Genomic DNA, 24,648 nt, shown 5'->3' on the forward strand with positions numbered 1-24,648 from the left:
AATCCTTAGAAGAGCTCATTTTGTCTTGAGAGGGCGAATTGAACATGCATAGGACGAACAATAATGACCATTGCCTACCTCACAACTTGCATTGGCGATTGGAAAAGACAAAAACAAAGGGCAAAAGGCAAAATCGCTCCTGTCCCTCACCAAGGGACCAGGGCGAAAATGGTTCTAAGGAGCATTCGTTCCAAAAATTGAATAGATCAAACTCAAGATTTCAAGTAAAATGCCATTTTGGACGTCCAGGATGAAGTGTTGAACGTGAAAAACAAGAATTGCAAGGCTAAAGTGTAAGGGCGCTCCTGTCCCTCTCCTAGGGACCAGAGCGATCTTGTTGATGTCCATTATCTTGCCATGCCTAGGCGCCAATATCATCTATGACACATTAAATGCCAATTTCGATAAAACCTTGAAATATTTTTGAAATTAAATTGACATTTAATAAGTGCGCAAAACATTTAATAATTAATTTATGCCTTTAAAAAATCGAAATTTTAATTATAAAGGCATTTAAAATTAATTATTATTAATTTAAAAATAAAATTGGGGCGCTTGGGGTATTATTTAATGTTTTTATAAAGTCGGCCTCTTCTTTTATTAAATTTTTATTTATTTTTGGCCTATTTTCCAAGTCGGCCTATGGGAAATTGCAATGGTAAGCGCCTATATAGTGGGGGTATCTTGAGCGATGTTAATCCATCATTCACTCATTCACTCAAGTGTGATTTGGAGAAGAGCAACAAGGTGCGAAATTTGGTCTAGGAAGGAGCGATTTTTGTTGAAGGCTAGAGGTGGAGCGAATTTTCCTCAAGGCGTTGAAGGCTAGAGGTGGTGAAGTTGATAGAAGAAGCACATTTTGAAGACTTCGATCCACATTTTGCCTAGCAAACTTGCTTAATTTTGCATCTTTTCTTAGATTTAGTTCTCAAGTGGAGGTATGGCGAGATTCTCCTAGTCTCAATTTTCAATTTTCAATTTTCAATTTCAAGTGGCTTAGTTAAATTTAGGAAATGATAATTCAAAGATTTATCATGAGGTTTCCTAATTTAAAACTTAAATCCTCTTTCTAGTCTATATTTCCACGTTGCAAAACATGTTACTAATTTTGAAATGTTGTGTAGGTATCCAGATGGCGACTCCCAAACTCGAAGGATCTACAAGTCGGAAGGCTCTCATCAAGGAAAATCAAGCTAGATCAAGGACGGTCTCCTCCAGGAAAATCAAGCAAGGACAAGGGCAACCTCCTCCAGTCTAGCATCGACAAGGACGGCCTTCTTTGGACTAACGTCATCAAGGGCGACTTCTCCAATCCAATATTCCAAGGCAAGGTACATCAATCGTCCTGCACATCAAGGACACAAGAAGTCAAAGCAAAGGGTTCGTTGAAGAAGTAGATAGTTCCAGATGAATTAATTAAAGCTAGCTTCTCAACAACATCAAGTTGAATATTTACCAAGTTACAAGTGTCAGACGAGGTGGCATCCTAGTCATCACTTCTCCAGTCAGATTGATCCACCTCAGCACGTCCAGATTCAATGTACCTAACTCATGGAAGGTGGCACAAACTTCAATGTACCTACCCCGGCTATTCATTGGTGGAATTTTACAGAGAGGACATGTGTCCAAGCAATACAATTTTATCATTGGTCAAGCATTAAATGTTATGTAATGGTTGTAACAAACCCTAATTAGGGTTTTCATTGTTGAATCTTGGCCATTGATCTCAAATTGATCTTAGCCATCGAATTGTATTGTGGGCACCATATAAGCCCTGGCATTTCATTCTGTAAAGGCAATAGTTAGAGAGTTGAAAATAATTAGAAAAAGTTAGAAGATAGTTGGAAGAGTCAGAATATAGTTGATAGAATAGCAATTAGAGTAGAGTAGAGAGAGAAGGCAAAGATTGTTGCCAAGATGTTGTTGTAAAAGACTTGTAACTTCATTGAAGAGATGGTGAAATTTATGGGTCGATTCGACAATTTGCATGGTCTTTATACTTCTCATATTTGATTTCATGTTATTAGATGAGTGGAAGAAATGTGCTTGATTGGTGGTGGAATTCGTATATCCATACTACTAGCAGTTTGTTGATTGCAGACTTGCCTTGCGTAGTCAACTGGAATCATTCAGCTTAAGCTTAACTTCAATTGTCGCTTCTTCATCGATATGCATCAACCTGATGGTGTCTATGCCTGCAGTGATGATTTGAACATCATAAAGCTTTCCTTCGAAGATTGCACTAACCTTGTGGAGATGTTCCTGTGATGTCAAAACAAGACTTAGTTAGAATTTCATCAAAGATCAATCATTGCTCCTACATTCCTTAGTATTAGGATTAGATTCTCTCCTCGCCCTCGTCTTTTTTCCTTTTTTTCAAGTCTAAGCTAGTAAGAGCCTGTGTTCCAGCAATATTCAAAGCAGATCAGACATTCAATCATCAAATGTAAGTCCCCTTGTGATTCCAGCAAATCACATCATACCACAGAGAGCTTATCCACACATAGAGACCCTACATACAAGAACCTTGGAGTCATCCTGATTGATCCTTTTTCGCGATATCTTCAGCAATCAGAGGCTTTATTCAAGAGAGGATAAGGTACCCTTAGGTATTTTATTCTGTGTTTGATAGTGTACAAAATACATGTCAACACAGCCCTCATCTGGTCAAGCATAGAGTCAATGCACTCATACACCTCTCCAAGTTTAGGTGCATCCCCATCCCCATATCTGATCACTTGGAATACTGGAGAAATGATGGAGACAATTTATTTCGCATCAGTCCAAAACACATCACTCTTCACTATCTCCTTCACCCTTCTCCCCTGCTCTATCTTGGCCTCAGCCCACCTATTTCACTCATTAGTCATAACCATGAGTTGCAATGCCTCTTGCAACTCAATCATTCTCTCCAAGAGAATGAAATAGGATGCATATCTAGTCTCAACTAGTTTCAAGAACTCCTTTGCGAAGGTCCTGAAGAGTGCATGTGAAGTGTGGTGGTTGCAGATAAACATCTGCACATCTCTCGCATCGGTGACCACTCCTCTAATCCAGTCAATCTTCCCCATGTCCTTGAGTGCATTGGTCATTGCATGCACACAACATGGGGTCCACCAAATGTGTCTATAGGCTGCCTCAATGAGTCTCCCTGCTACTCTACACACATGGGCTGCATCTGTCACTACTTGGACCACATTTTGTGGCCAAACCTCCTCAATAGCCTCCCTGAGGACCTAAAACTGAAAATCACCATCTTTATGATGCCCTGTACAATCAACTGCTCTAAGGAAGTATGGGTCCTCTACACATGTGACCATGATGTTGATGAGTGGACGATGGCTAATGTCCGTCCACCCATCCATAACTATGCTGCACCCCGATGTCACCTAGCATGCCTCCATCTTCTCCAACAAAATATTGATCTTGGAATAGCATTTATCCAAGATCGAGGTCCTCATTTTCGTCTCCCCTGGTAGCACATAAGATGGTCCTCCCTTGGCCACCATAGCCATCATCTCCCTATAATAAGGAGACCGTGTAACATGAAATTGAATGCCATTGGCAAAGAAGAACTTGCCAATGGATTCATCTATCTCATCTCTTAGCTGCACATTAAACATATCAGCAATGGGGTTGCTTTGTGGTGCTTTGCCAATGGATTCATCTATCTCATCTCTTAGCTGCACATTAAACATATCAGCAATGGGGTTGCTTTGTGGTGTCTGCAACCTACGTTTCCCAGCCCTAGCGGCAGTAGAAGTGGAAGTGGATGGAGATCCAAACATCATTCCTCTCGTCTGCGAAGCATGAGAAGTATGTGGCGGATTCTGGTTGTGCTGAAGGGCTGCCCTAGCAGACAAAGTAGTAGGCATTGAAATATTTGTGTCATCTGGAACCCCCCAAAGCCTGTTAAACTCAATTTTGTACTGTATATTTTTAGCTTCCTCCAAAAACTTACAATGTTTCACGCCTTTTCCTCTCCAAAACAGAAAGTGTGCATTCACCCTACTAATGCTACCGAACCATTCAATGTCACAAATGTTGCACTTCCACTTCCTTGTTCCCTCACTTGAATGTGATGTGCCTTGTACTAATATTCATGAAGCAAACTGTTTTAGAGGAGACTTAGGATCAAAATGACCCCTAGCATATGGTGCCAACAACTCTAAAGGGCAACCTGTACTAGCTGGTGCACTCGCCATAGAACTAGATTGGGCTCCAGGATCAGCCCCATGGTCACCCCCCTCATTTTCAGCTTCATATTCTGAATCATTCTCACTATGAGAATGGATTTCCATGTCATCTTCACTCATGCCTTGGGAGCTCATTGTGAAATTGACACTGCATTTCACAAAATAAAAATAAAAAAATCCAAAAATGACATAGAACAATGAAAATCAGAAAATAAAAGTTAAAACCAAAAAAAAACAAGAAAAAGTTGAAAAATCTCTCCAAAATGTAGAAGAATCTTCTTCTTCCTCTTCTTCTTGCTTCTTCTAGCTCCTATCACGCTTGCAATCACTTTTCTCACCCCTTCAATCAGTCTTCTTCAAGTTTTTCCTCCTCTTCAGCTTGCTGGAAAAAAAATCAGTTTTCCAAAATGAGAGTAAAATCTGAAAACACATGCTTTTGTGTTGTTTTGGGGGAAAGGGTGGGGCCCACGTCCAATTAGGGTTACCCCTTAACCCCCCAAAAAGTCACATTTTTATAAAAAAATGCTTTTTTTTTATTGCTTTTGACGTGGGGTGATGGGAGACGTCGGGGCGTCTCCCCGCCCCTCGAGAGACGTCTGCACGTCTCTCGAGAGACGGGGAGACGCCCAGACGTCTCCCTGGGAGATGTAGAGACTCGGAGATGTCTCGACGGCTATTGGGTGGCGGTGGCGGGACGGCGGAGGACGTCGCGTCCCCGTCCCCCCGTCCCGGAGCACGTCTCTCGAGGGACAGGGAGACGCCCAGACGTCTCCCTGGGAGATGTAGAGACTCGGAGACGTCTCGACGGCGATTGGGTGGCGGTGGCGGGACGGCGGAGGACGTCGCGTCCTCGTCCCCCCGTCCCGGAGACATTTCCTCCGGGGAGACGTGGCCAAAAAGGGGGGGGGACGCGTCCCCATGGAACACTGTTTTTTGTATAATTACACCTTTTTTTGAAGCATGGGAGTGGAAAGTCTAATAGAGTTGTAGATGCCTTAAGTAGAAGGCAAAATTTGTTGACAAAGATGCAGATTGAAGTTTTTGGGTTCCATGGACTCAAGAGTTTGTATCTGGAGGATCATGATTTTGGAGAGGATTGGAGAGCTTGCATGGAGCCTGTTACTTTAGACAGGACTAGATGGTTAGATTTTATAATCCAAGATGCGATGTTATTCAGAGGAAGCTAGTTGTGCATTCCAAAGAGTTCCATGAGGGAGAACCTAATTAAGGATAAGCATAGTGGAGGGTTGGTTGACACTTTGGTCGAGATAAGACAATTGCTCTTGTTAGTGAGCATTACTATTGGCCACAATTGCAACAAGATGTTAAGAAGTCTATGCAGAAGATAGGACTATTTCAGCCATTACATATACCAAAGAGGCCATGGGAGGATATTAGTATGGATTTCATTTTTGGTTTACCAAAGACTCAGAGAGGACATGATTCCATTTTTGTGGTGGTGGATAGATTCTCGAAGATGGCACATTTTATTTCCTGTAAGAAGATTAATGATGATGTTCATGTAACAAAGTTATTTTTCAGAGAGATGGTGATTACATGTTCTACCAAAGAGTATAGTTTCAGATCGAGACACCAATTTTGTTAGGTACTTTTGGAGGACATTGTGGAAAAAGTTGAAGACAGATTTGAAGTTCAGTTCAGCACACCATCCACAGACTAATGGGCAGATCGAAGTGGTGAATAGGAGTTTGGGTAACCTAATGAGATGCTTATTAGGAATGGGATTTGATTTTTACCATAGGCAAAGTTTGCATACGATAATTCTATTGAAAGGAGTACTGGTAAATCACCATTCCAAATTGTATGTGGAAGTAGTTCTAGAAATGCTTTTGAGTTAAGGAAGATGGACAAAGGAGAAAAGAGTAGTGCCGAAGCTGAAGACTTTGCAAAGCACCTAAAGAATTTGCATGAAGAAGTGAGAAAGCATATTAATAAGATGAATATTCAGTACAAGGCTAAGGCAGATTAGAAACAAAGATATAATAACATATTGGAGAAGTCATGGTTCATTTGAGAAAAGAGAGGTTTCCAATAGGAACATATAATAAGTTGAAGATGAAGAAATTTGGGTCATGTAGAATCCTGAACAAGCATGATTTGGGAAATGCTTATGAGGTAGAGCTGCCAAGTGGACTTAGCATTTCACCTATCTTTAATATTTCAAATTTGACAGAGTATCATGAAGGCGGTATTGATTATGAAATAGCAAAAGCACAATGGGATATTCTAGCAACTACTCCAGATAAGGAGGAGATAGAAGACATCTTGGATAGTCGTGTGGGTAGAAGCACAAGAAACATACAGTATACGGAGTATCTGGTCAAGTGGAAAGGAAGGCTTGTTGAAGATTCATCATGTTTGTCTAAGGCTGAGGTTGACCACCTTGGTTTTCCTCCAACACTTGAGATGTGACAAGGTCACTTCTCAAATTACCTTGGGTGTGCGATGTAGGAGCATCCAATGGTGTAAGGGCAATCTTGCATCACCAAAAAAATATTGTATTTTCCTTTTGTTTTGTAGTTTTCTTTAGTTGTTTTGGAGCCCATGATGACACATATGAGGTGTAGGATAATTAGAAACTTGAAACGACCAAAAATATTCACTTGCTATTTTTTAGTAATTTGGCCTATTTGGATTCACATGGACATGAAAACTGACCCCAAGGAGTGAACTTGAAAAATAAAAGGATTGGTGAAAGAATCATCTCAATATTGTGCGCACCATTTGGAAGATATTAAAGTTTTTGTCTCGAGAAATTTCTCCAATGAAGTTAAAAAATAAAATTTGACGATTTTAGAAGCCTCAAAAAAGGTTGAAATCTAGACAAATAGATCTTTAGATTATTTGGCATTGCAAATCTCTCTACAATCTTTCCAATGATATGTTATAATAGCGAATTGGATGCCCAAGTCAAAAGTTATGGTTCCCAGAAGTTGTGCCACCAAAACTCAAGTTTCAATGAAATCCCACCTAGGTAGGAAAAATGAACCGATGGACCATTGGGCGCTAGAAGAAGGAAAGTTACACTTTCTAGAACATTGTAAGGTGGTTATTGTTGCTAAATAAAAGGAATGAACGAGGGTTACAAAAGATAGTTCCAGTAGTACAGATTGTAGCTTTGGCTTGCAGATTTATGTAATAAGAAAGCCCATGTGGCTGAAGCATATTATTTTCTAAACGTTGTAATTCAATTCCTTGAGATAATATAAGGCATGTGTTTCTTTCTTGCATTTTTTGTTAGTTCTCTATTATTGTGTGTTTGGGTTTGTAAGGAGAGTACCCTTCATTATTATTCAACTTTAAGTTTCAACATTTAGTAATAATGTAAAAAGACGAAATTTTTTTTCCATTTTTAAACTTAAATTATGCCCTTAATATAATTTTACTTGTCTACAATGTCGTCCAATTATCTTTGCACGTCATCAGCTAAGAGTTCTCCTTGTGCAAGTCTAAAGGTCTTGATCTTGTGTACTATCTATGTTGTAACATTAGGTGACGTCCACTTTGTCATTGTGTAGAGCCCATTCAGAGCCTCCTCATATGTCTTGAAATTAGGGCAGTATTGGAATCTCGGATTGGGGTAATAAGTGGTTGTGTGTAGGGGCTTGTGAAGTTGAAGGTGCCATTGCCTATCAATGATCTCCCAAATGGGACAATACTTCGCCGCAACTCCCATGTAGATGGCCTCCTTGGTCCTATCCATGTCCTCGTATATGTAGCCCATTGCAAGATTCTCCCATCAACAACTCCTAGGAAAACTACTAAAGGCTCATTGAACTACAATTATTGTGAAACATTAACATAAGTGTGAATAAAAAGAAGCAAATAATAGAAAAATATGAATAAAAACTAAAACATAATGTAGAATTAGATTTTCATTTACCTTTACAATGTCTGCAGCAAGTACCTAAAAGCCTAACTCATCAAGCATCCAATTTGCCACTTCATCCCCTGCAATGGTTAGCATAGGATGAGGAAGTCCACTCCTTACTAATAAACATGTGCCTCAAAGCTCCATTTGACTGAAACAAGGATTGTAATTTGATGAAATTTATTGCAAATCGGGGTATGCCATGACGAGCCAACTCCATCTACCCCATGAATTGCCTTATTAGGTTGAGGACCCATGTGTGATTGTATATGAATTTACAAATGTTTTTGGCCAACTCCACACATGTTTTGATCCATGCAAGTTTGTTAAAATCCTCCAATATGAGGTCAAGGCAATGGGCAGCACATGGAGTTTATAATAATGATGGGTGCCTCTCCATCAATTGTCTACTTGTAGCAACATAATTTGCTGCATTATCTGTCACCGCTTGCAACACATTCTCCTTACCTACCTAAACTAGGACTTCCTCTAAAGCTTCACAAAGGAATGTGGCATTTTTGGCATGTCTTGAAGCATCAATTGATTTGATGAATACGATCCCACCTAAAATGAAACAAAATCAATGATTCAATAAAGCATACATTAATAATATTAATCACTAAATCAATGCATTGTAGGAAGTACAATGACTTGAGGAAGAAACAAGAAAATTCAGCAATGTCCTATTTCTTCTATCAACCGTTTGTCATGATGGTGCAACCCTTCCTCTATATCAACCGTTGCTCCTCTATTGTGGCTTTTACATCAGCCACATTTTGTGTCAAAATTGGGTCCTTTATGTCATCTTCACTATGGGCTTTGAACCCCGCCCTACAAATAGTAACGGCATCAACCATCTTTTGCCAATAAGAACTAACACGTCACAAATATATTAAATAAAATAAGTATTATAAAATGGAGAGTTCAAATTTGAATTCAACATACCTCTAAATATAAAAATTCAAGAGACAAAAATTCAACCTATAAATTTTAAAACAAACAAACAAAAATGAAATATATGGCTGCATGGAATGGAATAGTGCAGTAGGACTAAAAGTCTCCATTTGGACATCTAGCCGCATCATGTAGCCACATCTTGTTCCAACCCATGCTCTCAATCGACGTTTGGGAACTTGGAGTAGTGTGTGGCAAAATATGTGAATCCATCCTAGATTTATGAACTATAGGCTCAATGCTAACACTACCATTGGCATTAGCACTAGCACTTGTTGGAAACTTGTGTTGTGTTGTCATTGATATCAAACTTGTTGTCATTGTTTTCACTATGAAGTTGTAGTTGGTTAGTTGTGTGGATGTTGTAGATGATTCGGAATGAGTGTTCAAATCTTGTTATGTTGTCTGGTAGTTTTATTAAGTATGAGGTGTTTTCGAAAGGCTTTAGTAGTGGAAGTTACAATATGCAAGAAAGAGTATTTAAATGTCTTTATGAAAGATTGCTCCACATTCCTCTGGTTCTTGATGATGTTGGCCCACGGTTATGAATATTATGTCTACGTTCTGTGGATGTTGCACTATCATGTTTTCAGGTTCGCAGTTGCTCAGTCGATGAATTTGGTTGTGGCAATTTGCTGACAGTGAAGTTGTCTATTAGGACTGGTCCGTGCATTGCTCGGCTATGTTGATTTGAGGTTTGCAGCTTGGTGGACATGTTCATATGGCTTGTGCATTGTTCCAGTTCAGATTTCTAGTGTTGGTTTGATCGAAGTGAAGTTATGTTGTTTTGTGTTCGGTGATGTCAGTTGTGTTGGTCTCTGGTTGACTCGATTGGTTTATCTTATTTGGATCATGTTCTTTCGGTTCAGATATGCATTGGAGGTTGAGTTCAAATGTTGATATGGGTCTCACCATGGCGTGGGTAGATCCGCATTGTGTATTTTTGGTCTAAGTGGTCGATTTTATGTAATTCATGTATATTTTTGTTTGTGGCCGACCTAGTTTAGGATTTCAATGTATAACCTTGTATAAATGGAAATGAGGATGTGTGAATTGGATTTGAATGATATGCAAGTAGCAAAAGTGGGAATTTCAGTTTGTGATGAGCTTTGATGATCATATCTTTAGTGTGTTGAGACAATGAATAAGTTAGAGATGTTTGCCATGATATTGTTCGCTTGACATAGTGGTTCAAGGACAGTTTCTTGATCAGGAGATCTTGTTCATTTCAATTCATTACTTCTCTATACCTACCAGAAGACAGTGAGTCCTTTGGCAGCTTGTGCAATTCTTTGTATCTTGTCCTGAGATTGTGCATCTCAGTATTGCAAGTCCCTTGTATCTTGCCCTCAGGTTGTGCGCCTTAGTTTTGCAAGTCCAATCAGGTATAGTGAGCTCCCTAGCCTTTAGCCTAAAACTTGTAATTAGTTATTCATATTGTGATTGTGATTCTCATCGTGGTTTTTCTTTCCTTAGGTTTTCCACATAAATCTAGTGTTCTTGTGTGTGTTGTGCTTTGTGCTTTCTTGTTTCATAATTGCAAAGATAAGTTAGTTGCGGTTTGAAGTTTAAACAATTATAAGTAAGTTGTTTTAAGGTTCAGACTGATTCAACCCCCCTTGCCCCCCTCTCAGTCCTGTGATGTGTTCAACAACACTAGCACCAACACCAACACCGCCACCAACATTAGCACTACAAGGCCTACCACTTGAAGAAGGACAAAATGGATACGTGGAAGAAGACTCTCTACTACCATCTTGTAATGTCCTCTAATTAGTTACACTTTAAATTAACCTAAATCTGCCCAAATCTAAAATAGGTAATTAAGTTTATGGGAGTACCTTTGTATATTGTTTTCCTGCAACACAAAATTAGAGAACACATATGAAGTAATACTTAGAAACTGAAACATATACTAATGAATTAGATTGAATGATACAATTTTTCATTTTTTATTTTTTTAATATATTAATTACCATTAGTATTATATTTGTTAGATAAAATCAGATTGTAGGTTAGTTGCCATTCTTTATTATCCAATTCTTAGTACTAGGGTAGGCTAGCTGGATAGGGTGTCCAAGAGACCCTCCACCCTAGGCCCAAGAGTAGATGCTACATCCCTTTTGGTTCCATATGGTAGGTGTTAAGCATCCATCATGCTTATTTAATTAATTATCTTCAGACCATTTTTGGGTGTATACATTTTGCCTCTCTTTGAAGCAAGGTGTGATGACATGTTGATTCAAAAAATAATCTCATTTTGATGATGATATTGGTTCAATAGGATGCCCCAGACATTGATTGATAAATTGTGGTATGATGATGCCCCCTCGAGAGATCAATTGAGATAATTGATTTTTTGGAGTGTGAATTTTTGCGAAATTGATATTCCGATTAGAAATGATTTGATTTTTGCAACTGGTTGATGAAAATGCGAGTTCTACGATCACGATGATGTGGTTCTTGATTATTGATAAAGCTTGATTGATTAGATTGATAAGAGCGAGATTCAGTCTGGTTTCAAGAATGACACCTCCTGTATAAGACAAAGACGATCAAAGCAACTGGTTTCAGGAACGATATATCCTGTACAAGACATGATCACTTTCAACCAGTGTTGACATAAATTTTGTAACAAATTTTATGATTAAAAATGCTTTAGGTATGGATACTAAGGGCCCATGTTTGGTTTCGTCGTCGTCTTCAACATGCGGTGTAGGTTGCAAATTTTTTACTTGTACTTGTGATGATGTACCTTCTTGATTTTCACCACACTCTTTTCCAAAGCCAAAGTATGAAGACAACGTTCTGCTTTTTGTTGGCCTCTCATGGCCTTCCCCACATTCAGGTTTCCTACCCTTCTTCCTGTTCGATATCTCCAACGAAATAAAGGTTGTCAAAAGAATATCAATTTGTTGAAGAAGCAATAATAGGATATAAAGTAGGGGTTGTCCCCGTACCGCAGCGGTTGTAGGCTGCACACCTCTGGGTGGAGGTCTCGAGGTCAAAACCCCCGAGCCTCACGTCGTGTCATCCAAGCTGGGCGGTGCGGTGAGGTGGAGGTTTATCTCGCCCCTCGCTGACTGTGATTGTCCGTAGGTCCCCCCATCCCGGAAAAACATCTGCTCCGCCCCGCTAGTGCCGACAGACCAATATAGTAGCGCGTATCGCGAGGAAGGCCTAGCACAGATGTAGGGTAAAGTTTGATGTCGGCTCTCACTGTTAGCGGCTCGATCGATGGTTTGTCTCTGTTCGTTGACCAATGGAAATGACGACTGGTGCTCTCAAGTCGTGCAGGTGCTTCAACGAGGATGCCTTGGCTCATGACAAGGAGATGAGGTCCTCGCATGTGATCTCACTGGTTCATAGCTCCAGTCAAAAGCGCTTGCCCTTAAAAAAAATAAAAAATAAAAAATAAAATAATAGGCTATAAAGTATGATATATGTTTCATTGGCCCTACGACCTACAATCTAGATGTTTGAGGTTTGAATGTCCCGGCTAACCACTTGGCATTGACGGGTCGCCACTGAATAAAAATGAACTCAATAGTGCAAACAAATATAGATAAATTCAGAATAACATTATAACACTTCAAAAATATGATTGCTCACCTTTAGGTCACTAGCAGTCGCCAATGCAGTCAACAGCAATGAATTTCCTTAGTCTAAAACTTCGCTATTGATCAAAATTCAGAGCCTAGAACCCACCAGATTGTGTAGAGATAGATCTGATCTTTGCATGTATTTATACCAATCCTTATATGGCTAATTCCACGGGAATTTTATATGGTATACAAATATTTGACGAATCCCGCGTAACTATAACACGACTTATGTAATTTTTGAGGGGATTATGGGTCTTTCAAATAATTGGCAAATACAATATAGTTGGCGAAAGTTGGGGTGAATGAAGACACACGTCGGCAAAATGTCGGGCGAATTGGGTCCTTCTAGCGAACAAATCTTCACATGCCTATAGGCAAATTATAGTCGTCTATTAAGGCAACCTTGGACAGTGTAGGCGAAAAAATTTATCGTGTCCAACCTATATTGTATTGGCGAAATCCTCGCATAAAAACATTTAGTTACATAAAACATATGGCGATCGGGCCATGAATTTGACCCCCAGTCAGTACAAAATATTCGCCATTTCCCAGGTCGCCGACGTGAAAAATTTGCCATTGGCGAATATTCGCCACTAAAGTAATCTCTGCAACCAAGGGTTGAGATATTGTGCATAAGCTTTTCAGTCTCCAGAATAGTGATAGTTTTCATCTGCAGCCTCAACGCGGTGATGGTAGAATGAATAAGAACAAAGAAAAGTGCCATTCTTATCTAAGCACCATAGAGCAACTTTTACACCCGCAAACTTCAAACTCAGAGCAGCAGTGTTTAATAACAAAGCATAAGACTAAAATGCATATAGCCACATAGAGCAGCATAAGGAGCCAAGTGTAATGAAGAAATATAGTGAACACTTAAAGATCTCAGTTATAAGGCAAATTTATAGTCTCTTGGAAAAGCATAGTAACCTTAGAAAGTAGAAGCGAAGCATCAAAAATAAAATCCAGTAAAAGAAGCTTCAGGAACAGAGGAGCAGATGTTTCAGAATAAAGAAACACTAGTGATAGTTATGACACGAATAAGAAAAGTATCATGGAGATGACCATACCTCGCTTTTCCTTTGGTTATTTCCTGCAAATGTACAATAATAACAACTAAAGAGATTGTATTCAAGCCGAAACCCTAGGTTTCATGGCGGCACCCTCCTCAAGCACCAAAAAGGTAAAATGAAATAAAACGAAATGTCTTCATCTTTTCATTCTCTGTGTTAGGTTTTCAAACCCTAAGGAGCTCGATGAAAGTGAAAGGATTTTTGCCTTTATTTAACAAAAGCTTTATTATGTCGTAGGTCTGTGTTACCCTTGTATTTCTTTCAAGTGTTTGATAAACACTTATAGAAATATAGTCAAATAAGCCCTTTTAGGGTTACTTTATTCAACAAACCTTATTTCATGCATTCAAATTGTAAAGCTTTATTAAAGTGATAGCATAAATCATTTTGATAAATGTTATTGATGCAAAATAAGATAAGATGCTACGTTGATCTTAATGTAAGTCTTGAAGCCTTTGCATAAGTCAAGAGAAAGCTTAGTTATCTTTGGAGATGAGTCAACATGTGGAGGTAAAATAAGTGTTTTAGTCACCTAATTGGAAGCTTGACTTCAGTTAGATCCGACCCCTTGAGTTTGTTTTCAATTTGACAACTCTTGAGGCTTCCTTGGAGGGGTTTACTTTCTGTCATCTACTTGATTTGTAGGGGAGGTGAAAATACATCTTTTTGAGAAAAAATTCAAATTTTGAATTTTGGAGGCCTTTTGTATAAGTTTTTCTTCTTCACTTAGTTTTTAAAAAGTTCTGAGTTTGTACATGTAAATGTTATTCAAATCTAAGTTGTAGGAAATTTTGTATTCTTTTACTGTTATTAATTGTTGCTTTTATGTTTCAAATTGTTGTGGACAACATTGATTAATTTCTATATCATCTACAGCACTTCACATGGCATCTACTTATATGTGATGCCCACCGATCAAGGCATGCCTTGATTGAACATGTCTCTTGACCAAAGAAACGGGACTCGGACTCGGCTCGGACTCGGACTCGGAACTCGGCGTCAGACTCGGCTCTAGACTCGGCTAGACTCGGGAAAGTGAAAAACTCAAAAAATTTAGAGATTTTTTAAGATTTAAAACTTGTTTCATGCACCCTTTATTGAATAAGACACAATAACATCATCAAACTTGGCTCATTTCATTACATAATACATACACAAGTATACATCTATAATCTATCACATAAGCATAAACGCAAATTGTAGCTGAAGGAAATAACAAACATAGATATATAAATATTGTCAAATGTATACAATATTACAAAACTCATGGAATAAAAAATCCATGTCATCATATGATCATCATCAAATGTTCCATACAAATAACAAAGGTAAATACATCTACAAGCCTATGGCGCAGGAGTCTGCACCCTCCGGCCCCGACGTCGGCTCCGATGAAGGCCCCGGCCCCCTACGAAGGCGTCTAAGGTAGGTCATAGATGATTGGGCAGCCATAGCCGCTCCTCGTGACACCACGCCATGCTCACCAACATCAGGAACATCTGTGTCACTGTCACCATCTGTATCACTATCACCATCTGCCTTTGAATCTCCTCTCTCTACTCGTGCTCTCTGCTCCTCCTCTGCCATGGCTACAGCCTCAGCCTCTATATCTACCTGGTCGATCCAATCAGTGTCATCATCACTAAAGACAGCCACAGGATCTGTCTCAATGGCCCACTCTGCCTCAGGATCAACCTCATCTAGAATGATAGGAGAGATGTCAGCTAATGCATTCTTTCTCATTCTCAGGCGGAGGTTGTAGTGAACAAAGATAAGATCATTCATCTTCTCCATGGATAATCTATTGCGCCTCTTGGAGTGTATGTGCTCAAACATACTCCAATTGCGCTCACAACCAGATGCACTGCATGGTTGGCTCAAGATGCGAATGGCCAACTTCTGAAGATTTGGTGTCGTTGGGCCAAAAAAGCTCCACCAATTATCTGAGTTTGAAATGAGAAAAATAAATAAAATCAGTCTCTCATAAACTCATTTAACAATATACAATAAAACTAAAATTAAGCCTTACAATTTATTTTTACCTGGCATCATAGTTGTCCTACTTTCTTTGGCGATAGTACGAGAAAAGGTCTCCCCTTGTGCATTTGAGAACAACTGTAGCTCTCGCATAAGATCTGTCTGAGTACAACCAACAGGTGCCATCTTCTCCATGACTGAGTATAGCCCATCAAGGACCTCCGCATCAGCCCTGAAAGTAGGGCTAAAATGGAATGCCGGATTCAAATAATAGGCTGCTGCATGGATGGGCCTATGAAGCTGATGATGCCATCTCTTATCAATGATCTGCCAAATGGGACCATACTTGCTCTCATCTCCTGCATAGATAGATTTGATGCCCTCTTTCGCCCTATCCATGCCCTCATATATGTAGCCCATTGCGGGCTTTTCTCCATCCGCAACTCGCAACAAAACCACCAAGGGCTTAACAAACTGTAAAATTGAAAATATTGTGTAATTTAAAACATGAGCAAATAAGAGAATATGATGAATAAGTTATAAAACAAAAAGTTAAATAAAAATTGTAGAATTTATAAAAAAATTACCTTCACTATCTCATCACAAGGGCTCCAAAAGCCTCGCTCATCAAAAATGCAGTCTGCCATATCTTTCCCTGCTGGGGTGGCAGCATAGGATGAGGAAGACCACTCCTCACCAACAATCATACGTCTCAAGGCCATCTTACAATGAAGCATGGACTGCAATGTGATGAAGTTTGTGGCAAATCTTGTGATTCCTGGACAAGCTAACTCCTTATGGTCTGTGTATTGTCTCATAAGAGCCAACACCCATGAATGATTATATACAAATTTGCACACATTTCTTGCCTTTTCTACACATGTCTTGACCCATGGAAGTTTTCCAATATCCTCTAACATGAGGTCAATGCAATGGGCGGCACATGGAGTCCAAACTATAGATGGGCGCCTCTCCATCAATAGTCTGCCTGCAACAACATAATTTGTTGCATTGTAATTAATGAGGTTACAAAATAGAAATTAATTTGCAAACAAAATTAGTTTGTAATCAAAAGTTTACCTGCAGCAACATAAGTTGGTGCATTGTCAGTCACCACCTGTACCACGTTCTCTTCACCCACCTCATTAATCACCTCCTCTATCTGCTCACATAGGTAGGTGGCATTCTTGCAATGGGCGGAGGCATCAATAGACTTGATGAAAACGGTGCCCCCTGAAATAAAAAAATAAAGCAAGATCAATGATCATTCAATAAATCATTAAATGAAAAATAAAAAATTAATGCCTAAATGAAACTAAAATTAATCAATCACCTGCGGAAGAAACAAGAAAATTAAGGAGAGTTCTATTTCTCCTGTCTGTCCAACCATCAGTCATGATGGTGCAACCTTTAGTGCTCCATATTTGGCGTTGATCACCCAATTCTTTCTTCACATCATTCACCAATTCAGTCAAAATGGGTCCCCTCAAATCAAACTCAGAAGGGGCTTTGAACCCCGCCCCACAAATGGTAAGGGCATCAACCATTTCTTGCCAATAAGGTGACCTGTCACAAATAATTTTAATGAGATAAGTATGTACTATGTATAATGAACTATATACAACAAAAATTAATACGAACAATCAAATTATAAAAATTAAAACAATCAAACATAAAACATTTACCTGGCTGTGAAGAATGGAATACTGCCATAGATCCAAAATCTGCCAACTGCCATTTTAGCAGCATCATGGACCTCCTTGTTCCAACCCATGCTCTCAAGTGACTGTTGGGACCCAGGAGTAGTGCAAGGTGCAAAAAAGGTATCCAACCTAGATTTACGAATCCTAGGTCCAATGCTAACACTCCCACTACCACTGCCAGTGCTAGGAACATGAGAAGGGGCAGAGGCACTGGCACTGGCACTTATAGAAGCAGAACCGGAAGCATGAGTAGTAGCAAAATGAGTGGGACGATATGAAGGTAAGGAAGAAGGCCCTCCAACACAACCTAATTGTGTCCCTGTTCCTAAAGGTGCATGTCTCCCAATGACTGTGAGATCCTCTTTTTCTTTCCTTTTCCTTTCAATTTCTTCAACCATTACATAGCAATCACGTACAGCCTCAGTGACTGCTTTTGTGCATGGGTCGGCATCATGCCCACGCACACCAGCAATATGGTATTTCAATCTATATATGCCTCCATGGAATATTGTTTTGCAAAATATACACTTTGTTTGCCCTTTTCTTTGCCCTGGAAAATCCTCATGATATTTCCAAGCAGGGACCTTTCTAATGGGAGGTCTAGAAGAGGACATTGTATGATTGTTTTGTGAAACTTGAGGCAAATAAGAATGTGAAGGTTGCTGCAATAAAACATTACAAATGCAAAAATAAATTAAGACATTCATTCTGTGTTGTGCATTCATAATTTCATTCTCATTGAACATTTTTTTCAAAAAAGCTAAAGTAGGGTTTGCAATTTTTTTTTTTTTAAATTGTAGGGTTTGTCAAACCCTACTTTAAAAAAAATAAAATTACAAACCCTGGGCCTACATAGTAACATAGAAAAGATTTTGGAATAAAATGTAAAACTTTCAAAAAAAAAGAATAGAAAAATGAATTTTTGCATATAAGAAACAAAAAAATCTCAAAAAAACAATGTTACCTCTTAGAACTCTTGAAGAAAATTGAAGAAATTGAAGAAATCTTCCTTGCTGGTTTTTCTTCAATGCACCCTTGTTATTCTTTTTATCTCACTTTACTCCTATTTTTGCAAATGAATGAAATGAAAGTCACTTTTAGGTATAAAACAAAAATAACACAAAAAAAACAAGTCAAAAAAACCATTTAAAATTGTTTTTTTTTTAACTTTTCATTGACTTCGTCGCCGGCCGAGTCCCAGGCACGGGACTCGCCGAGTTTGGCGAGTTTGGGCCAAACTCGCCAAACTCGGCGAGTCTGGCGAGTCTGGCTCCTGGACTCGGCAAAGTCCGAGTCCGAGTCCCCAGGACTCGGCGAGGGTGACTCGCACTCGGACTCGCCGAGTCCAGGCGAGTCCAGGCGATATTCGTTTCTCTGCTCTTGACACATCTGATCAAGACATGTCTTGATCGGTTCATAGGCATCGCTTCAATAAAGTGTTTTACCAATAACTATTGGGTTTAAAGCAAGTGCTATATAATGTTTAATAACCGATACCAATTCGGTTCACGTTAAGTGCAATTAACAATATCAAATGATAACAAATCAGTTCATGACAAATGTTATTACATTAACAATCCGATAACTAATCGGCTCATGACAAATGCAATTATATTAACAACCGATGGCAAATCGGTATGATGAGATTAATACAATAACTATTTATAGTTATCATATGATAACATCAATCGATGCTATCATATGATAACTATGATAGTTATCATAAATTTGATCTGTTCTATTGCAATCACAGCATATGAAATATGGTCATGGCACGATCGATTAATGATGTTCATATATCGAACTGTGCAATCCGATGTTTGGATTGTGGAATGCATATAATCATGAAGTTTACTAGTAGCTTGTAGTTATATCGATAAGTTAGATGATTGAATGAGAGATAAATGAAGTCTCTCATTCAATCATTTATCTTACCGAAGCTACTTAGTTTCAACACTCCCTCTTAGCTAGGGAAGATAACTGGAGACTTATGTAAACATTGAAATAAGCATCACATTTCTCATAATAGGATGTATTACATGACCTCGTAATACAAAGGATCATATCAAATGTACTTGTGACATGATGTATCACATAATAAGTGACACAGGAATATATCACATCATCTCATGGCATAGATATCACATAACACGTGATATTAGTATCGCATAACATGCGATACCTTGGATATACAATACTGAGAATGTTGAATTCCCTTATATCCAGGTTATGGTATGTGCACTGACATTACGTCACATAATGTCTACCATAACATATCATGTCACATCCATGAGTCAGAATGATATCAACATTACAAGATCGTCACCTTATAATGTTTAATACAAGTGTTCATTGTCTAAAAGATCGTCACCTTTTAGAAATGTACACAGGGGGTGGAGCCCATAAAGTCATAACACGACAAAAGAAGTTTGCATTAAACATCTCATATATTACTATGGATTACAAAGCTAATTATAACTCAATCATACCAAGACCTTTCCTGAAGTGTTCAACTTTCACTCTGGATAGAGGCTTGGTCAGTATGTCTACTGTCTAGTCTCCTGTACTGATATACTGCAACTAAATCACATTCCTATCCACCATATCTCTCACATAGTGATAAGGAATCTCTTTGTGTTTGGATCTATCATGAAATACAGGTTTCACAAAGAGTTTTATACAACTCTGATTATCACAATGAATTATAGTAGGCTTCAGTGGTTCTCCGAATAATCCTACAAGTAGTTTCTGTAGCCATACAGCTTCTCGTGCAGCCATGGAAGCTGCGATATATTCGGCCTCTATAGAACTCTAAGCTACTAAAGACTGTTTCCTGCTAATCCAAGATATCATGGTTGAACCCAAGCTGAAGCAGCACCCTGAGGTGCTTTTCTTGTCAGTCACACTTCCATCCCAATCTGAATCAGTGAACTCGTGAAGATCCAAACCAATATTCTCATACTTGAGTCCATAGTTAAGAGTGCCTTGAACGTATCTCATGATATGTTTTACAGCCATAAGATGAATCTCCTTAGGTTCACACATGAACTGACTCAAGGCATTTACTGGATAACAGATATTAGGTCTAGTATTGACCAGGTACATTAATGATCCAATCATCTGTCTGTAGAGAGTGGGATCTACCAATGGGGAATCTGCTACTGCCTCCTTTAGTTTGTGAAGATTAGTTTCCATAGGAGAAGTCATGGATCTGCAGTTCATCATACCAAATTTCTTCAATATGTCTAAGGTGTATTTTCCTTGATTAAGTATAATACTGTTAGAGTTTTGCCAAACTTCCAATCCAAGAAAGTAATATAGAAGGCCTAAATCCTTCATATCAAACTCTTTTTCAAGGTCTTTCTTACATTGACCAATAAGGTGATCTTGTCCTATAATCAGAAGATCATCAACATATAAGATCAATATCAGCATATCACCTTTGACTTTCTTGAAGTAAAGATTCGGATCTGCATCATTCCTTGAGAATCTGAATCTCAGGAGATAGCTATCAATTCTTTCATACCAGGCCCTGGGAGCCTGTTTTAGACCATATAGAGCTTTCTTTAATCTGCACACATGTGTCTCAGCATTGTGGATCTCAAACCCTTCTGGTTGTTCCAAGTAGACTTCCTCCTCAATTTCACCATTTAAGAAAGCAGTTTTCACATCCATCTGATGGACTTTCCAACCTTTGGCTGCTGCAATGGCCAGTATTGTTCTGACAGAGGTGTATCTAGCAACTGGAGCAAATGTCTCATCATAGTCTATTCCTTTTTTTTGTGAGAACCCCCGGGCAACAAATCTGGCTTTATGTTTCTCTATGCTACCATTTGCTACTTGTTTGATTTTGAATAGCCACTTGGATGAGACAAAGGATTTCCCTTTTGGCCTAGGAACAATTTCCCACACATCATTGTTTAGGATGGATTTATATTCTTCCGACATGGCATCTTTCCAAACTTGATGTTTAAGAGCTTCTGGTACACTAGAGGGTTTCGATTTGGAGAGGTCATTCATTAGGGCTACATAGCTAGTGAATCTTCGTGGCCTCTTACTTTCTCTAAAAGTCCCTGGAGGAGCTACAAAGTCCCTTGCATCTTCCATTGTTTTGTGAACCCATAGAGGTCTTTTCTTAGGGATTTCTTGGGGAGGACTTTGTACTTCATTTTCTTCTGAACACTCCCTCTGAATCTCAGGAGTGGGATCCTCTTCTATGTCTGAAGATGGAGCATAGATTTCTGACTCAATAGAGTATTTAGCCCTTTTGAAGGCTATGTCCTCTTCATATATTACATCTCTACTAAGTTCAATATTGCTATGTCCAGGCACAAATATTCTGTAGGCTTTAGAGGTTTCACTATATCCAACAAAGATTCCTTTTCTTCCAGAGGGTTCTAGTTTTGTTCTTTTCTCTTTAGGTATATGAAAGTAGACAGGGCATCCAAATATCCTAAAGTGAGTGATATCAGGTTTTATCCCTGTAAAAACTTCTTCAAGAGTTTTATCTTCAATGTGGGAGTGAGGACATCTATTTTGTATGTATACAACAGTGTTGGAGGCTTCTACCCAAAGATGAGTTTCTAAGTTTTGATCAAGAAGCATGGCTTTGGCTGTTTCTACAATGGTTCTATTCTTCCTCTCAGCAACCCCATTTTGTTGGGGCTTGTAAGGGACAATGAACTCCCTCTTAATCCCAGCTTCTTTACAAAATTCCCTAAAAATGTCTGAGGTATATTCCCTCCCATTATTAGTCCTCAGGATTTTTATTTTCTTTCTGGAAGAGTTTTCAAAGAGAGATTTGAATTCCTTAAATCTCTTGAGGATCTCTTCAGAATCTTTACTTCAAGAAAGTAGATCCAGGTCTTCCTAGAGAAGTCATCAATGAATATTATATAATAAAGGAACCCTACTAATGATGGTACAGACATTGGCCCACATAGGTCAGAGTGAACTAGTTCTAAAACATTGCTTGTTTTCCTAAAACTATTCTGAAATGAACTCCTAGTATTTTTGCCTAGGGCACACCCCTTACATGTACCAGAATGGTATTGTTTTAACTTAGGCAAACCAATTACTAATTTTTCCATTGAACATAAAGCACGAAAGTTTAAATGACCTAATCTTCTATGCCGAATTTCATTAGAATCTACAATCTCATGAAGTAGGGCTAGGTTAGATTTAGTACATACCTCGTACGAATAGCCTTTTCTATGTCCTAGGGTTATAGCCTTCTTGATGGAAGAATTTTGTGGCCATACTAGAACTTTACCATTCATGAAGGTTATTATGTACCCATCATCTTCGAGTGCAGATATGGAGATTAAGTTCCTCTTGATGCCAAGAACAAATAGGACTCCAGTGAGTTGGAGAGACATGTCTGTCTTCAGCTTAATGGTGCAGGTACCGACACCTTTCATTGGATGTGCAGAGTCATCACCAATGGTTACTTATTCATCAATTTCTTCTAACATGGAATCCAATAATTCTCTATACCTAGTGATGTGTCTTGAAGACCCACTGTCAATGATCCAGGTGTTAGATTTATTGGATACTTGGCTAGAGAGGGCAGAGTAGAATACATGCTTCTCGGAGTCATATTCTTCCCTTTTTACTTTTGCAAATGTAGCTTGTTGTTTGATTCTATCCGGACATCTTGCTGCATAGTGTCGATATTGATCACACCTAAAGCACTGGATGTGAGTGTTGTCTTTCTTAGATGACCTTTTCTCATGTCGGTTCTTTCTCTTCTTGAAATGTTTCTTCTTGCTTTTCTTGTTGGAGTTGGTATTTAGAACATAGAGATCTTCATCTATGTTCTTTTGCTTGATCCCCTTCTTATTTAACCTTGACTCCTCTTGAAGACAATCTGCTCTTAGCCTATCAAATTTCGGATATTTAGCCCTTGCACTAATGCCTTGGACGAATGTTTCCCATGTACTAGGCAACCCATCTAGAGCAATGAGCGTTAGCTCTTTGCTTTGGATCTCATATCCAAGCATTGTCAGTTCATCCCTTAGAGCTGATATCCGCATAAAGTATGCATTGATTGACTCTCCTTTGTTCATACTTATATGATTTATTTCCCTTTTTAGAGCCAAGGTTCTACTTGCGTTGTTTATCTCGAATGCACTTTCGAGTGCTTTGAACATATGGTAGGCAGTCTCATGCTTTGTTATTATTGGCATAATGTTATTTCTCACTCCATCGACTATGATCTTCATGGCTTTTTCATTTCCCTCAATCCATGTCGATTTGTCAGGTTCATTCTCTGGTTCTTTAGATTCAACTCTTACAAATGATTCAACTTTATTTTCTTTTAGAATCATCTTATTTCTGAACTTCCATGCTAAGAAATTGTCGCCTCCTTCAATTTTGTCCTCAAATCTGATAGCATTAGCCATGGAAAATGTGATGTTTATATCTTCGATTTGAACTTCTCAAATTTGAATGCCTTAGGTTCGATCAGCGTGGCTCTGATACCATGTTGAGACATGGACCAGCTAGGACTCGAACCTCGGACCTTCCATACGCTGCTGGAGTGCTCTACCACTGAACTACTAGCCCCTCTTGGACCAGTCCATCGTCGGTCCGTGTGTGGCTTATTTCCAACACCAACACAATCACTACGTTGTTTCTTATATTATTACCACTATATGAATTCACAAACTGAATTTGATTGCCTTATTCATTCTTGGATTCATTAACAGATATATATATATATATATATATATATATATATTGTCTAACAGTAATGTTATGTGTAATCATTTTAATGCTGTTTGAATAATTATATATAATTTGCTTCTTCAGCTTTACATCGTATTAATGCCACCAATTTATTTAAGATCATACACACAGTTTATATTTAATGCTATACATATAGGATTTCAATATATATAATATTGGCTGTTATATTAATATTAAATCAGAAATCCTTCATATACGTACCTGTCACTGAGCTTATTTCTCTTTCCTATCCTTGCTGGCAGTCTTGATAATCTCCTTGCTGGCAGCCTTGAATAATCCTCTCTATTCTTTTCTTATCTTCCTTGTTCGATGCCTTTGGAAAGGATTGGAATTGTCTTCATATACGTTGGGAAAGGTGACTTAAGAGACATGTCTTGTCTCCTAAAATCATTACTCTAATGGTGCCCCTTCATATCAATAAAGCATAACCAATGGTGTTTGATTATTCAATCCATTTCTTTTCATAACAAGGTTAACATTGATAAAGTTGGTTAGTTAAAC

At 38.7% G+C, this 24,648-nt stretch overlaps 2 protein-coding genes across 2 annotated transcripts in view; one reads left to right on the plus strand and one right to left on the minus strand.

Annotated features, from left to right (window-relative positions):
• Positions 1–24,648, plus strand: part of LOC131041533 (ultraviolet-B receptor UVR8) — a 191,902-nt gene that overhangs the window by 164,370 nt on the left and 2,884 nt on the right. The gene's annotated exons all lie outside the window — the stretch shown is intronic.
• LOC131873662 (uncharacterized) lies at positions 16,798–18,026 on the minus strand. The gene is made up of 2 exons (XM_059216727.1): positions 17,028–18,026; positions 16,798–16,927 (listed from the first exon to the last, which is right to left on the minus strand). The coding sequence occupies exon 1, from the start codon at positions 18,009–18,011 to the stop codon at positions 17,376–17,378; it is 636 nt and encodes a 211-aa protein (XP_059072710.1). The 5' UTR covers positions 18,012–18,026; the 3' UTR covers positions 16,798–16,927; positions 17,028–17,375.

This window comes from Cryptomeria japonica, chromosome 2, assembly GCF_030272615.1.
Source record: "Cryptomeria japonica chromosome 2, Sugi_1.0, whole genome shotgun sequence".
Classification (NCBI taxonomy): Eukaryota; Viridiplantae; Streptophyta; class Pinopsida; order Cupressales; family Cupressaceae; genus Cryptomeria; species Cryptomeria japonica.

What these genes read in the sequence shown, in the direction of transcription:
- LOC131873662 (XM_059216727.1), bottom strand. Translation starts at nt 18,011, where the DNA reads ATGTCCTCTTCTAGACCTCCCATTAGAAAGGTCCCTGCTTGGAAATAT.